Source organism: Callorhinchus milii, unplaced genomic scaffold (genome assembly GCF_018977255.1).
Source record: "Callorhinchus milii isolate IMCB2004 unplaced genomic scaffold, IMCB_Cmil_1.0 Scaffold5, whole genome shotgun sequence".
NCBI classification, from domain to species: domain Eukaryota; kingdom Metazoa; phylum Chordata; class Chondrichthyes; order Chimaeriformes; family Callorhinchidae; genus Callorhinchus; species Callorhinchus milii.
Genome location: NW_024704746.1, coordinates 50,507,188 through 50,521,633, shown reverse-complemented (window position 1 = coordinate 50,521,633; position 14,446 = coordinate 50,507,188). Strand labels below are relative to the sequence as shown.

Sequence of the window (14,446 nt, the reverse complement as noted above, 5' to 3'; positions counted from 1 at the left end):
GAGAAAAACCTTTAAACCCAATCAGCCATTGTATCTTTTCTCACCAGCAAGAAATCTGCACATATATTTTACACTTCTGCTGGAATTTGAGATATATGAGCTGTGGACCTCTTAAAGATCTGGGGTTTCAATACCAGACAACACAACTTCCATTTTTATGGAGCCATTCACATCAGGAGGACATTTCAACGAGCTTCACATTGTTGATTTAGGCACCCGAGCTGGAGATAATAATTGTGATAATAATCCGTGCATTTGATATAGTGTCTTATCACGCTGTTGAGACGTCTTAAAGCGCTTCTCAGAATATACCGTAAAATGAATTGAATGTACATCTTGTGGACGACACGCGGCAACCAATTGTTCACAGCAATGTCCCACAAACAGTTGTGGATTGAGTGACTTTTTTTAAAAAGGGATTATTACCCCCGGAAAGTGATCCGCCAATCAACTAACAACTGGGTTCCTACTTAGTGCGAGGCAAACAGAGGAGTGTGAAATAAGGAAACTTGTCTAAGGTTTCGCCCTGCTGGGAATTGGACCCAGGTCCTCTCACTTGTGAGGCGAGCGCGTTAAACCACTATGCTACAGGACTCCACATTATACTTTTGCTGGAATTTGACACTTATTATTGATAGCTGTGGATCTAATAAAGATCTGGTGTTTCAATACTATGCAATATAATTTACATTTTTATGGTGCCTTTCGCATCAGGAGGATGTCTCATCATGGTTCACATTGTTGGATTGGGCAGCCAAAGAGAATGGTGAGACGAAAGATAACTAAAGTATGGTCAAAGATGTGCGTCGAGGCAGGCTTTGAACGTGGGGAGGGAAGAAGCGATTTGGAGGGATTCCGGGATGGAGCGAGCTGGGGTAGAATGGCTGAGCAAAATCAGTAGATCTGTAGCACCGCCATCCATGGATGCACGCTTCATCTCACCGAGTCAGTCTGGAACCATGGCGTTTTATTTGATCCTCAACTGTCCTTTCTACCCCACATCCTGCCTTCCCCCACCTCTGCAACATTACCCGGCTCCCCCACTGCTTCACCCCTCAGGCGGCCGAAACACTCATCCACGCATTCATCATATCTAGGCTCGACTAAGCCAATTCCCTGTTTGTCGGCCTTCCCAACTCTTCCCTCCACAAGCTGCAGATCATCCAGAACTCTGCAGCTTGTGTCCTTTCCCGCACCAGGCTCCATGAACCCATCACCCCCTCCCCTCCTCAGGATAGAGTTCAAAATCCTCATCCTCACCTTCAAGACCATGGCTTTGCCCCTTCCTACGTCTGAGATCTGCTGACAGCTCCCTTCCCTCAGAAGGCTCTGGCCTGCTCCACATCCCCACCCGGCCCAACCCACTATCAGCGGTCAGGCTTCAGGTTTTCTGTCCCCACCCCATGGAATTGCAACACATATTCCCTTTGCCTCACTCCCACTCTTGCCTCCTACAAGGCGCATCTCAAAACCCTCCTCTTCAACCGAGCCTTCCTACCCTCACTGCCCTCCACCCTCCCCGATCCCGACCTGCAGCTCGGGTCCAAATCCCTGCTGGCCAGCGCCTTGATACGTCCTACTGACCTGAAAGGCGCTGAACAAATGTAATTTTGTATTGTATCTAGCTATGTATCCAAGGCTGGTTCTTTGATCACTATTGCTGACAAATGCAGAGTCACTGCACAATCCATTAAATCATACGAGTCTCCTAAAGTGAAAGGCTCCATCTCAAATACAAGCATTATTATTCTCCTGACAGTGAAGATTTGGTATTTACCACCACTTCCAGGTCTTTACAAGTCGCCCTTTGGCAATTTAATCCTGCCCATTTTTGTCGACAAATCCACAAATCTTTCCATAAAGGTCTGCAGCGTTCTGCTCTCACTGTTTGGATATTCAGCAGTATTGACAACCGTACATGAAACACTGATGTCCAGTTCATAAATATAAATTAGAAACAATCCCACGGCTCCACTTTGCACCTACCCTCACTGTGACTTTACCTCTCGGGAATACTCTCTGTTTCCTATTTTTATAATACCTTACCCATTGTCAGATTCTACACTGGATACCAGACTTTTATTTGAATTAGAAGTCTTTCATGAAGGAATTTTTCAGAAGATTTCTGAAAGCCAACTATAAGATTGCCATACTTCGGTGTCAACCTGGCTCAGTTGGTAGCACTCTTGCCTTGCAGACCAAAGTTGAAGGTTTCAAGGCCATTTGCTCATAGCAATGTCCCACAAATAGCCATGAACTGAGTGACCAATTTTATCTGGGGGGGGGGGATTGTTGGGGAGGACACTGGGAGAAACGCCTTTCTCTTTTTGAGCAGTACCTTTTGATTTTTAACGTCCACCTAAAGAGGCACAGACGTGACCTCACATTGTACGTCTCATGTGATGGCACTGCTCTGGAATGTCAGCCTACCCTGTGACCAAAGTCCCGACATTAGGCTTGAACCCAGAGATAAAATGGATCAGTGACATTGGGAAGTTGCAGTGACTTCTAGAACTGTAGAAATAAACCGTACAGCAGGAGCACAGCGTACAGCGAGATTCACTGTTCTGGTGTTGGTGTTTCATACTACAACAAAAACCCGCCGGGGCAACTCGATTCAAAGAATTATATGGAATACTTACCCGGCAGAGTCAGAGGGCGGCACTGAAGGATATATCCCAGAACCTGGTGGAGTTCCTCCAGAAGATATTTCATCTTGTGCAATGGGATGGTTCTCATAGATCCGGGAAAGAATTAACAAGCTGTGGAAGGAAAGAAAGCACAGATAAGGAGGAGGAAATGGAAGATGGGGACAGAAAGATCTCGAGGAAGGTAAACTTGCTAAGCAATCAGTGGGTGAGTGTCCTGTGAGTTTTCCTTGGTTGAAGATACCACGACTACTCCCATTAAAAATTATAATTCCTACATTTGATAAAGTGCCTTTTGCTTTGGGAGGATGTCTCAATTACGGCAATTATAATCATCCTTGCATTTGATGGAGTGCCTTTCACGTTGGGAGGAATGTCTCAAAGTACTTCAGCGGATTTTACTGCAAGGTGCAGTGACTGTTTTGTTCTTGTGGGGGTGGGGGGGGGGGGGGGAGGGGATTTCTTTTGAAGAATAAAGTGCAACTCAAGCAAAGGCTTTACCCAAAGTATCTTAGGAAAGCTCTGTAAATGATAATGATAATGGGAATTGGACCGGGACTGCCCTGGCTCATTTCACGCCACAGGGATGCAGACAAAATTATTTTAAATGACTGCAATTTACAATAATGTAGTCCATCAGAAAGCTAGGCAGCAGCTTATCAATGTGTCAAACACATTCCTGTTAAATCTAGATATATATACTTGTATAGGGCCTATACAAGTATAGGGCCTTTCACATTGGGAGAAGTCCCAAAGGCACTGAACAGTCAGGTATTTGGACCTGAGCAGGAGGGGTGGAGGGCAGGGATAGGAGGATGACCGAAGGTGCGGCCGAAGAGGAGGATCTTGAGACCTGCCTTGAAGGAGGCAAGGGAGGAAGGCGATGGGGCTACGAGATGGAGTTCCAAAGGGTGGGAGCAGAGAGGCTGAAGACCCGACCTCTGATGGTGGGGACGAGGAGCAGGCCAGACGGAGCCTGCTGAACAGAGGGAGCAGACAGGTTAATATGGCATTAGCAGCTCACAGAAGTAGGAGGGCTTTCAAGGCCTATATTGTAAGTAGGAACCGGATTGTTAGTTGATTGGCGGATCACGTTTCCGGGGGTAATGATCCCTCCAAAAAAGTTTTTTTTTACAATAATATTTGGTCACTAAATGTACGACTGTGTGTGGGACACTGTTGTGTACATTTGGCTGCTGCGTTTCACCCACAAAATATACAGTCACTGCATTTTACAGTATAATCTGTGAAGCGTTTTGAGACGTCTCAACGATGTGATAAGGCAATATATCAAATGCAAGGATTATTATTTATTATTATAAGGCGAGGACAAGGATTTTGAACTCTATACTCTGGAAGATGGGGAGCCAGTGGAGCCGGCGAGGATGGCGTGATGGGGTCACGAGCCTGGTGCGGGAGAGGACACGGGCTGCAGAGTTCTGAATGATCTGCAGCTTGGGAAGGCCAACAAGTTAGCGTAGTCGAGCCTCGATGTAATAAATACACGGATGAGGATTTTGGCTGCTTTAAGGGAGAGGGTGTGGCGGAACTGGGCAATGTTGTGGAGGTAGGATAAGGCAGAATGAACAAACCAAATTGCGACATGCTTGGCTGTATTGGCCAGTATTCACTGATTCACTGTATGGAAAGTAGCCAAGGATTTTAAATGGGAATGAGAAAGTACACTCAAAACCTGCATAAAGAACAAGTTTTGAGTTTACTTTCTCAAAACAATTTGAAATTGTAGGCAGCTTTACAAGGTCTCTCAGAGATATCTCTTTTTAAGGCTGAAGAGCTCTAACTCAGCTTATCGTTGCTCACAACCAGGTAAATAGAAAAGTGCGGCTGCAATTTTTCCATGGAATCAGCTACAAACACCTCCTCCACTACAAACCTACAAAAGTAGTTTGCTCGGCCCTGGGCCTCTCCTCTGTATGCATGTTTGTAAATTTTTCTCTGTGTCTGTCTGTGAGTGTGTGTGAGGGTGTGTCTGTCTCTCTGTAAGTATGTCTCTCTCTCTATGTATCTGTGAGTGGGCCACCCAGAAAGCAACAATCTAATATGGGTTATTTCTTCATGTTTAGTTTTTATTCATTAAGTGAAAAGAAATCTCCCCAAATTTGAAAATTTTTCCTGTAAACATTTCCACAATTTTCTATTTGCTCTGCTCATAGCACTGTGGAGTCCTGCAGCTCAGCGGTTAGAACACTCGCCTCGCAAGCGAGAGACCTGGGTTTGATTCCCAGCAGGGTGAAACGTTGGGCAAGTTTCATTACTCCACATGCCTGTTTACCAAGCGGTAAGTAGGAACCCGGTTATTAGTCGATTGGCGGATCTCTTTTCTAGGGGTAACAATTCCTTCAAAAAAATAAGAATAATATGGTCATTCAATCCACAACTGTTTCTACGACACGGCTATGTGCAATTGGCCTTTTGGCCCCAAAATATACAGTCAATCACTTTACAGTAAATTCTGTGAAGTGCTTTGAGACGTCTCGAAGATGTGATAAGACGCCATATCAAATGTAAGGATTATTATTATCACCCTCTCTTCTCCACGTTAGCAAGTTTTACACTCTGTTTGAAATAGGTTTCCTGTTGTCCTCGAGATTTGAAGTTGACACAAAATGACAGTCCTCTGATTGGAAATGTCTCAACAGGGCAGCATCAGTTTTGTATTCTGATTAACGTTCATGGTGCTTGAAGGCCAGCAATGCATATGTTGGAATAGTACACTGATCACTGTTCTTACATATGTAGTGCTCCTCTAAATCTTGCTCACTGGTGCACATTGGAACTGGTTTGAATAAATTATGATTGGTTGTCTTTTGTAACTATCGTCAGGCCAGACTTGTGTTTCTGTCCGCTCATTTATGGGAAAAACCCATTTTGTGACAAAATGCAGTTTGGTGAGTGAAAAAGAGTGTGTTTTAATCTTATAAAAATTAACTTAATGACAGTATGAGAAGGGTCGAGTGGCGGTGAACAGATTGTGGAAACCCTGACAACTGCCCGTCCTGGTGGTTGCACTTAAACAGTTGAGGGATGATCTAATTGTGGTGTTTAAAATAATTTAGGGATTTGATAGGGTAGATACAGACAAATTATGTCCTCTGATGGGGGAATCCAGAACAAGGGGGCATAATCTTAAATTAAAGGGAGGTCATTTAGGAGTGAAAGCAGGAAACACTTGTTCACCCAAAGGGTAGTGAAAATCTGGAACTCTCTCCCCGAAAAGGTTGTGGATGCTGGATCCATTCATATTTTCAAGACTGAGGTTGATAGATTTTTGATAGTCAAAGTATTAAGGGACATGGAGCGAAGGTGGTTAAATAGAGATGAGGTACAGATCAGCCATGATCTAATAGAATGGTGGAACAGGCTCGATGGGATGAATGGCCTAATCCTGTTCCTATGGTCACTAAAGGTCGTCAAAATGCTGCCAAACAAAGTGAATATATTGGCATCCGTTCCTGCTGGGAAAGTGACAGATCGAAGGTTCAACTGACTTCATTTCAGAACCTCAGGAGTTACTGTCCGTTGGTCAGTGCAGCAGCTTACTATCACTCTACCATCACTCCTCCAAAGCACCATACCAATTATCTATGATGGCAACACTCATTCTTTAGCTTCTTGTGAATTAAAATTTTTAAATTCCTGAGCGTTGGCATATGTCAGAAGCCTCTCTCTCCTTTTTACAAGCAGCAATAAAAAAAAGACTTGGCGCATGTTGAATGTCCACCTACAGCTGCTGTACACAGAGTGTTCCGCCAGTCAAAGTTAACTCTCGACAGGGCACTTACCGATTCACCAAAATCTTAGCCTTAAGACTATTGCCTTAAAGTTTAAGATGGTGCAGAATTTTGAAAAAAAATCCTAATTTCAGTCTTGGTTTGGAAGCTGGTTCCTTGCAGCTAATTATAAGAAAAATCAAATTTGGTCATAATGTCTTATCATGTCGTCAAAACACCTCAAAGATCTTCAGGGGATTTACTGTGAAGTATAGTGTCATGTATATATTTACAGCGCAAAGCGGCAGCCAATTTATGCACAAAGAACCATGAAGTGAATGATCTCTTTTATCTGAGAGACTGATGACAGGTTGACACTGGGTTATGGAATCTTTAATGTCCACCTGAACAGAATGATGGGACTTCGCTTTTATAACATCTCATATGTTGATAATGTAGCACTGCAGACAGAGGGGCAGCCCAGACGAGAAGCTGAAAGGTCCAATGTGGGGCCATAATATTTTTAAAGTTACGAAATAAAAAACTTTCTGCAAATTTTTTGTTGAAAATTTCAGCAGGTTCTTAAATTCATAAGTTCTATTTCTGTCTCTCTGAAAAGGTCTTAAGGTTAAGAATGGGATAAATTTTGAGGGGCCTCTGAAACTGCCACCTGGGCGTGCAAACATTTGCACCATAGCAAAGGAGCATGGTTTCAAACTTAGCTATTCGCATAAAGTGAGAGGTAAAAATTGGCCATTGACTTCACGACTGTTTGTGGAACATAGCAGCGAGCAATTTGGCTGCCGCATTCATAGTGCTTTGAGAGGTTTTGACGATGTGATAAGGAGATATACTAAATACAAGGATTATTATTATCAACAGGTGCCTGAGCTACTTGTCAGTGGATGAGCTGAACCCTTTCTAAAACTGGGATTCACTTATGCAGCCCCAAGACATGCACTATTATCCCAGCTGTTTCTGGGGATCATGCAGGTAACATACAGCTGAACATATTATCTTGAAAAAATGGAAGAAGCAAAGCAAATCCAGTGGCAATCAGCCCCTTTAAATCCAACCACTGACATCAACAGATAATGAGAGGACTGAGGGATGTCAACGCACGTTTTGACTGAAGAGCATGCAAAGAAAAACTGCACGGAGCCAGGAAGACAGAAAACTGTGCAAGAACGCGTGAAACATTAATTGCTGCCACTTAACAATTAGAACAACAAATCACAAGAAATAATCGCAATGAAGGGCGAATTTGGTAACTTTCCTTCCTGTTGAATGTTGGCCGGTCACGAGACTCACAGGATGAAAATCTCTTAATGGGGTAGGTCCTAATAAACCCGCTAAAATAACTTCTATCTGTTTGAGCACTGCACTGCAGTGGGTGGTTCTCATTCAGTTTGCACATGGTAAGAAGGAGGAGTTTTTTTTAAATAGAAAAACTTCAAGGACAATATAGGCTTATGCCACATCTCCACGTGTCATAAAACTGTGAGTCTGCTTAACTGCAAAGAGGCTGAGGTTGGAAACTGACTTTGGAGTGCTGCGAATCTTGCAAATGCACACATACATTTCAACCACAGCGTGATTTTTCTCGAGTGCCTCTATTACCAACAGCAGCAGTTGATGAGAGATCTGCTACAGGGAAGGTGCAACGTTGAAGAGAAAGAGGAACAAAGAGAAAGAAAGAGAGAGAGGAGAGAGAGATGGACAGAAGGATCAGTCAGACCTTTAGCCTCTCTGCCCCATCACTTGGAACTCCATCCTACAGTCCCTTTGTGTCGCTCCCTCCCTTGCCCTCGTCAAGGCCCATTTCAAGACCATTCTCTTCAACTGCGCCTTTGGTCACCTGCTGAAGCCTACCCTCCCTGACTTCTACCTCTCCTGATCCAAACCCCCAGCTCGGGTCCAAATCCAGACTTGAGACGTCCTCCTGACATGAAAGACGCTGTACAAATGTAATTTGTTATTGTTTTGGATACAAAGCCAGTGCAATTATCAGCTCATCATATTAAATGCAATAAACAATTCTATGCAAAAAATATTTCTCCACCAAGTGCAGAAAGGAAGGGGGTGAGAAGGCAGATAGAAAAGAAAAGCATACTTTATGTGTGTGCGTGTGAGAGAGACAGACAGGATCTAGCACAATGTTGCAACAGTGACAGTACAGCTGATGGAGAAAGCTTTTAATAATAATAACAATCCTTGCATTTGATATAGCACTTTTCACGTCTTCTCGACGTCTCAAAGCGCTTCACGAATAGACTGTAAAGTGAATTGACTGTACATTTGTGGGTGAAATGCGGCAGCCAATTGTGCACAGCAGTGCCCCACAAACAGTCGTGGATTGAAAATGACCAATTTATAATTGTTTTGTTTTGGAGGAATTATTATTAGCTGTGTGGAGTAAGGAAACTTGCCCAAGGTTTTGCCCTGCCTGGAATTGTCTCGCTTGCAAGGCGAGTGCTCTAACCACTGAGCTACAGGACTCCACTGTAGCTCAGTGGTTTTAGCTTGTATTGTATGTTTTTCAAGGGATGACCTGATATTTGCACTGTTTTCATATCCACTATGGGACCAGTTGCAGGTGGTGCAAATATCAGACTCTGATATTTGCACAACTTTACATTACACTGTTATGTAATTATTTTTGTCCTCTCTATTTTGGTCCTTAAAATGCAAGCTCCAAACTTGGGTCCAGACCTGAAACAAAACTCTTGATGGAGATGATCTGACAAACTAAACATCACTAAGTGGATGGGACTTCTCCCCATGGTGCCAATGTACTTACTCCAGCTGATCGATATTCACACACATGAGTGGGACCTCTGTGCTGCAGCGCTGGTGGAATTTGTAGCCACATGTTTGACAGCGGAAACCCTGGAACAGCAGCTTACGGCAAAAATCACAGAACGCCAGCGTGAAAAATGTTTTTCGAACCTGCAAGAGGAGGTGGGACAAAAATCACAGAGGAAAGTCAACCTCACGAGTGCCTGGTTTTGGATAAAGTATAATTAGCTTCTCTGAAAAAGGAAACTTGGTTCATCTGAGGGCAAAGTGGTCCATTCAGCAAACAGGTGACACAGGTCTGTCTATTGGCGCCAACTCCCTGGGGATACTGGGAATGTTAACACGTGGGAAACGTCAGCCATCTCACCTGAACGTAGAAGTTTTCAATGGCAAACTTACTTCCCAATTCTACTCCAGTTTGCTTTATATGGAGACGGTGCTTGGGGAGGCCGACCTGAACACAGAAATAACTAATGAGGACTTGGATGGCGACGACGGGCAAACAGCCTGTTCCTCCATCTCCTGCATTACCACACTTACAATCAGGGCAATCGAAAATCCTGTGCAGGGCGCACCTCACCCCAGCACTGACGCATATTTGGCTGGCTGGAGGAGCTGCAGAGAAGTGACTTCTTGTGCCTTCTGCTTGCGAGAATACTGGGCAAAATCAAATACAGGGATTTACAGGAGATCCCAACACCGGGATTGAGCACCTGGAATCCTGATAATCCATCACCTTTTCAGCTTTTATTGACTTCTTGCCTTGTACTGCCCACCAGTTCATTCAGCTGAGCCAGTGCTCTCTGAGATCAGAAATGTTGCAAAATGTCACATAATTCTCTGCCCATAAATTGTATACTGACCCACATTAAGCTCTGTACTCCTATCACACCAGTCCTCATCAGACTCTACTGGTTCCCTATCACAGAAAGGATCCTCTCACTCGTCAACAAATGTCTTCACCCCGGCACCCCCTACCTTTCTGACCTACTTTCTCTAACCGATGGCTTTGACCTTCTGCTCGGCCCTCTTCCCCTCTTCTCCCCATCAGTGGCCATGCTTTCAATCAATACGCCCTGAAGCTTTGGAATTTTCTCCCCCAATCCCTCCGCCTTGCCCCACCTTCCCCTCATTTAGACACGAGACTGAAGACTTTCCTCTTTGACCATGCTTAGTCAACCCTCCCTCCACCCGGCTTGGCATTAGGCTCTGATAAGCGTTCCGAGATGCTGTCCCGCATGAATGACGCTATATAAATTCCAATTGTTGTCGGCCATATAGGAATTACAGCTGACCTGCTTTCTTCTCCCTTGGGCACACAACTGACCGAGAGGCTGGCTGATCATGTAAAACATGACCTCAGAATTACATTTTCTGTTTAACCACCCCCCCACCCTTCAATTCTCCCTGTTCTGATGCAGAACGCAGACGGTAAAGCTCACCCACGTCTAACACTAATCACTGATCGCCTGAGTCGGGCTGTGAACCTCCAGTATCCACCTTACGCTCCCTTTCTGTCTCATTTTTGGAGTCTTTGAAAATGAGAAGCGTCACTAATTTGGGGAACATGAGTGAATAAACACGTTCTCAAAGTGTGTCTAGTGTAATAATTATAGTCAAAGGCAAAACTTGTGTGTTTTGTATGAAAGTTGTCAACAAAATCTTAAACCTCGTGTTTCCAAACATATACTACTGGTAGCGCTCTAGAATCAGATGATGTGAGTTCAAGACCCATGTAGGGACTTTGAACTCATGTACTTGAGGCTGACACTCCAATGCAGTCCTGGGGATACCCTGCATTGACGAAAGTACCATCCTTTGGATGAGATGCTAAGCAGAGATCCCGTCTGCCTTTTAGGTGGATCTACCCGAAAAGAAAAGGGAGCTTCTCCCAGTTTCCTGGTTACCTATCCTTCAAATAAAATTGGTCATTGGAACAAAGAGGGTTGATGTTTTTAAAATTATGAGGGGTTTTGATAGTCAGTTGGGAGAAATTATTTCCTGGTCGGTGAGTTAATGGCTGGAGGGCATCAATTAAAAAATAGTTAGCAAATGGGCAGGTTTGGAGAAATCATTTCATGCACAGAGTGGTGAGGAAATGAAATATCTTGTCAAGGAGTGGTGGTTGAGGCAGAATCCATTTGAGCCTTCAAAAAGGAACTGCATAAATGCCTAAAAAGGAAGAAACAACAAGGAAATCGTGCGCAGTAAATGATGGTTGTAATGCACATTTTTATGTGGATTGTGAAGACTTTTGAGACGTCTGTCACCCAACATGAAAGGCGCAGTATCAAATACAAAGAATATTATTAGAATTTTATAAATACTGTAACTATAAATACTGCACATTTCTGCTCAAAAAATATTGAAGAGCCATGATTTCCTCTGTACTTCTTCCAAATCAATTTCCAGTCCACCAATAAGACAATGGAACAGTAGCATGACCCTATCTGATCTCAATGGAAATTCACAGCATTACAACCATCATTTACTGCGCACGATTTCCAAATGATAGGAACAACTGAAATACCTAAAAAATTACATGAACTGGGATAAATTTGAGTGAGCAAAAGCACAGACAAGCCATTTTTCAACAAGAATTGAAAATTTATGCAGTGCTTTTCACTGATGTCTCACAGTGCTTCGCAAGAACAACAATTTTCATTTATATCGTGCCTTCAGAGCGCTTTGAGGAGCAGACTGCAAACCCCAGCTTGGGGGGTGAGGAGTTGAGGTGTATGTCTGCGTGTATGAGTGTATGGGTGATTGGGTGGGGGTAACCAAACGCCACAAAGATGGGGAGGAAGGCGTGAGGTAAAGAGACTCAGGGATGGAATTCCAAAGAGCAGGAGCAGATTGGCTGAAAGCACGTTTGCATTTATACTGTGCCTTTCACGTCGGGAGGACGTCTCCAAGCACTTCATACACTGACTGTGAGTCTGGTTGGAGGCATGGGTGGGGTAGTGGCTGAGGTGAGGAAAAGTTGCTGAAAGCAAAGTCAAATGACTGAAGGCAGGGTTTAAAGTTGGGGAGGGAGAGGCACATCAGGGGGACTCTGGAGATCTGGAGAGCCGGGTGAAATGGCTGAAAGTTTGCCCATTGGAATAGAAAACTGGGAGTTCAGGGTTTGCCCGTGCCTGTAAACCAGGTAAGATAGGTCCACAAAGTACATGTAAGGAATCCTATCAAGGTTGAAGCCATTTAATTCTGGTACTCACAAAGTTGTGGGTTGTTAGGGGAACATGCTCCAACACCTCCACTTGAAGCTCCTCTCCAGTTAACCAGGACATATCGGTGTCCCAGCCAATAGGTTTCTTCTCTCTAAACAAAAACAGAAGCACACGTATTGAAGGGAATTTGAAGCGCAAAACAGAACTATGAATCCAGCTCAACTGTTTGTGAGGACATGAAAGACCAAACAGAAGGACTGCACGAAGTATAATGTAACCTGATGATTATGACCAATAATTGATCCACAATTAACGTTGTAATCCAGCGTGACGGACACCTGGGAGTCATTTAGAGCTGACATTAAAAATCAGACCACAAACAACTCCGTCATATACCCACACTGTGAAATGTTTGATTTCATTAATATCTGTGATGTGCCTTTTTACACCAGAAAGGATATCAATTGCCAGCACACTGCACTTGTGATACATCACACTGTATGTTGTGGGGGGGTGGGGAAGGGAGGGGAGAATAGACAGGTCTTTATTTGTGGTTAGAGAGGAAAGAATCCACTGATCACCTCTTCTCACCAGCACACGCACATGATCAGGTAAAGTGTGACTTTGTTTCACAACAACCTTTCCATCCAAGTTGTTTAAATGCGTGCATACATCTCCACACTTCCTAGCAGCCAAAAATGCAGCACAGTTGTTGATACTCTCAAAGCAAACCTGGACAAAGACAACATTAGACACAGACGAGTGCGACAAGCATAAAAGGTTAGCTTTCTCAGGTTTTCAGAAATGTCAATTTCCTAACAGCTATCAATCCTGGAAAAGCACAGCCACAAATCATTTGTCACAAACCCACTGCTCACCATGTGGATTGCAAGGAGTTCCTGGTACCCTCATGTATGCGGATGACACCCAACTCTACCTCTCTGCTTCCACTCTGAATTCCAGGACTCCTGGTATCCTGACTGACTGCCTGTCCGATATCAAGTCCTGAACGAGGGCCAACTTTCTCCAACTCAACATCAGCAAGACTGAGGCCCTCCTGATTGGCTCGCGCCAGCGCCTCCGCACCTCAGGCACTGGCAGCATCAGCCTCGACGGCTGCGCACTCAACCTCACTAACCCAGTCAAGAATCTGGGCATCTTGTTTGACCCTGAACTGTCCTTTCTCCCCCACATCCGCGCCATGACCGGTACTGCCTACCACCACCTCCGCAACATTGCCAGACTCCGCCACTGCCTCACCCCTCAGGCTGCCGAAACCCTCACCCACGCATTCGTCACATCAAGGCTCGATTACGGGAACTCCCTCCTCATCAGCCTTCCCAACTGATGGTTTCGCTTTCCCTTCACAAGCTGCAGATCATCCAAAACCCTGCAGCTTGTGTACTCTCACACACCAGGCTCCGTGACCCCATCACTCCCACCCTCACCCAACTCCACTGGCTCCTCATCTCCCAGAGGATCGAGTTCAAGATCCTCGTCCTCACCTTTAAGGCCATCCATGGCCTTGCCCCTCCTACCTCTCTGACCTGCTGACCCTACCAATCTGCCCACTCCCTCCGTCAGCGGGCTTTGGTCTGCTCCATGTCTCTCGCCCAACCCGCCCTACCATCGGTGGCCGGGCTTTCAGCCTCACTGCTCCCACACTCCGGAACTCCATCCCACGAGCCCTTTGCCTCGCTTTCTCCCTTGCCTCCTTCAAGGCCAGTCTCAAGACCCTTCTCTTCTCGTGCCTTTAGTCTCCCTCCCACATCTCTGCCTTCCTCACCCCTACACCACCCCTCCCCCATGCTCGGGCCCCGACACCTGACTGTTCAGCGCTCTGAGACGTCTTTTGACGTGGAAGGTGCTCTATAAATGTAATTTTGTTGCTGTAGTTGTGTACCAAGCAATGGCTTGGTGGATAATAGCATTTGTTAAATCTTCAATGACCAACTCAACACTATCCTCCTGGGGCAAGGGGATAGGGGATAGGAAGAGAGAGGTAATCCGGGTCTCTATGTAGCGAGTTGGCTACAAGTTGAGAGCCTGACAATATTATGCAAGTCCATGCAAATAAATCAATCCTCCCAGGTAATCT

General features: G+C 44.8%; 1 protein-coding gene across 2 annotated transcripts in view; it reads right to left on the bottom strand.

Annotated features, from left to right (window-relative positions):
- braf (B-Raf proto-oncogene, serine/threonine kinase) overlaps positions 1 to 14,446 on the bottom strand; it is a 71,356-nt gene that overhangs the window by 28,608 nt on the left and 28,302 nt on the right. For both annotated transcript variants that reach the window (XM_042334908.1, XM_007898599.2), the window contains exons 5-7: positions 12,397 to 12,499; positions 9,180 to 9,328; positions 2,643 to 2,762 (exon numbers count right to left, since the gene is read on the bottom strand). In XM_042334908.1, the coding sequence (XP_042190842.1) occupies positions 2,643 to 2,762; positions 9,180 to 9,328; positions 12,397 to 12,499 (372 nt within the window). The remainder of the gene's footprint in view (positions 1 to 2,642; positions 2,763 to 9,179; positions 9,329 to 12,396; positions 12,500 to 14,446) is intronic.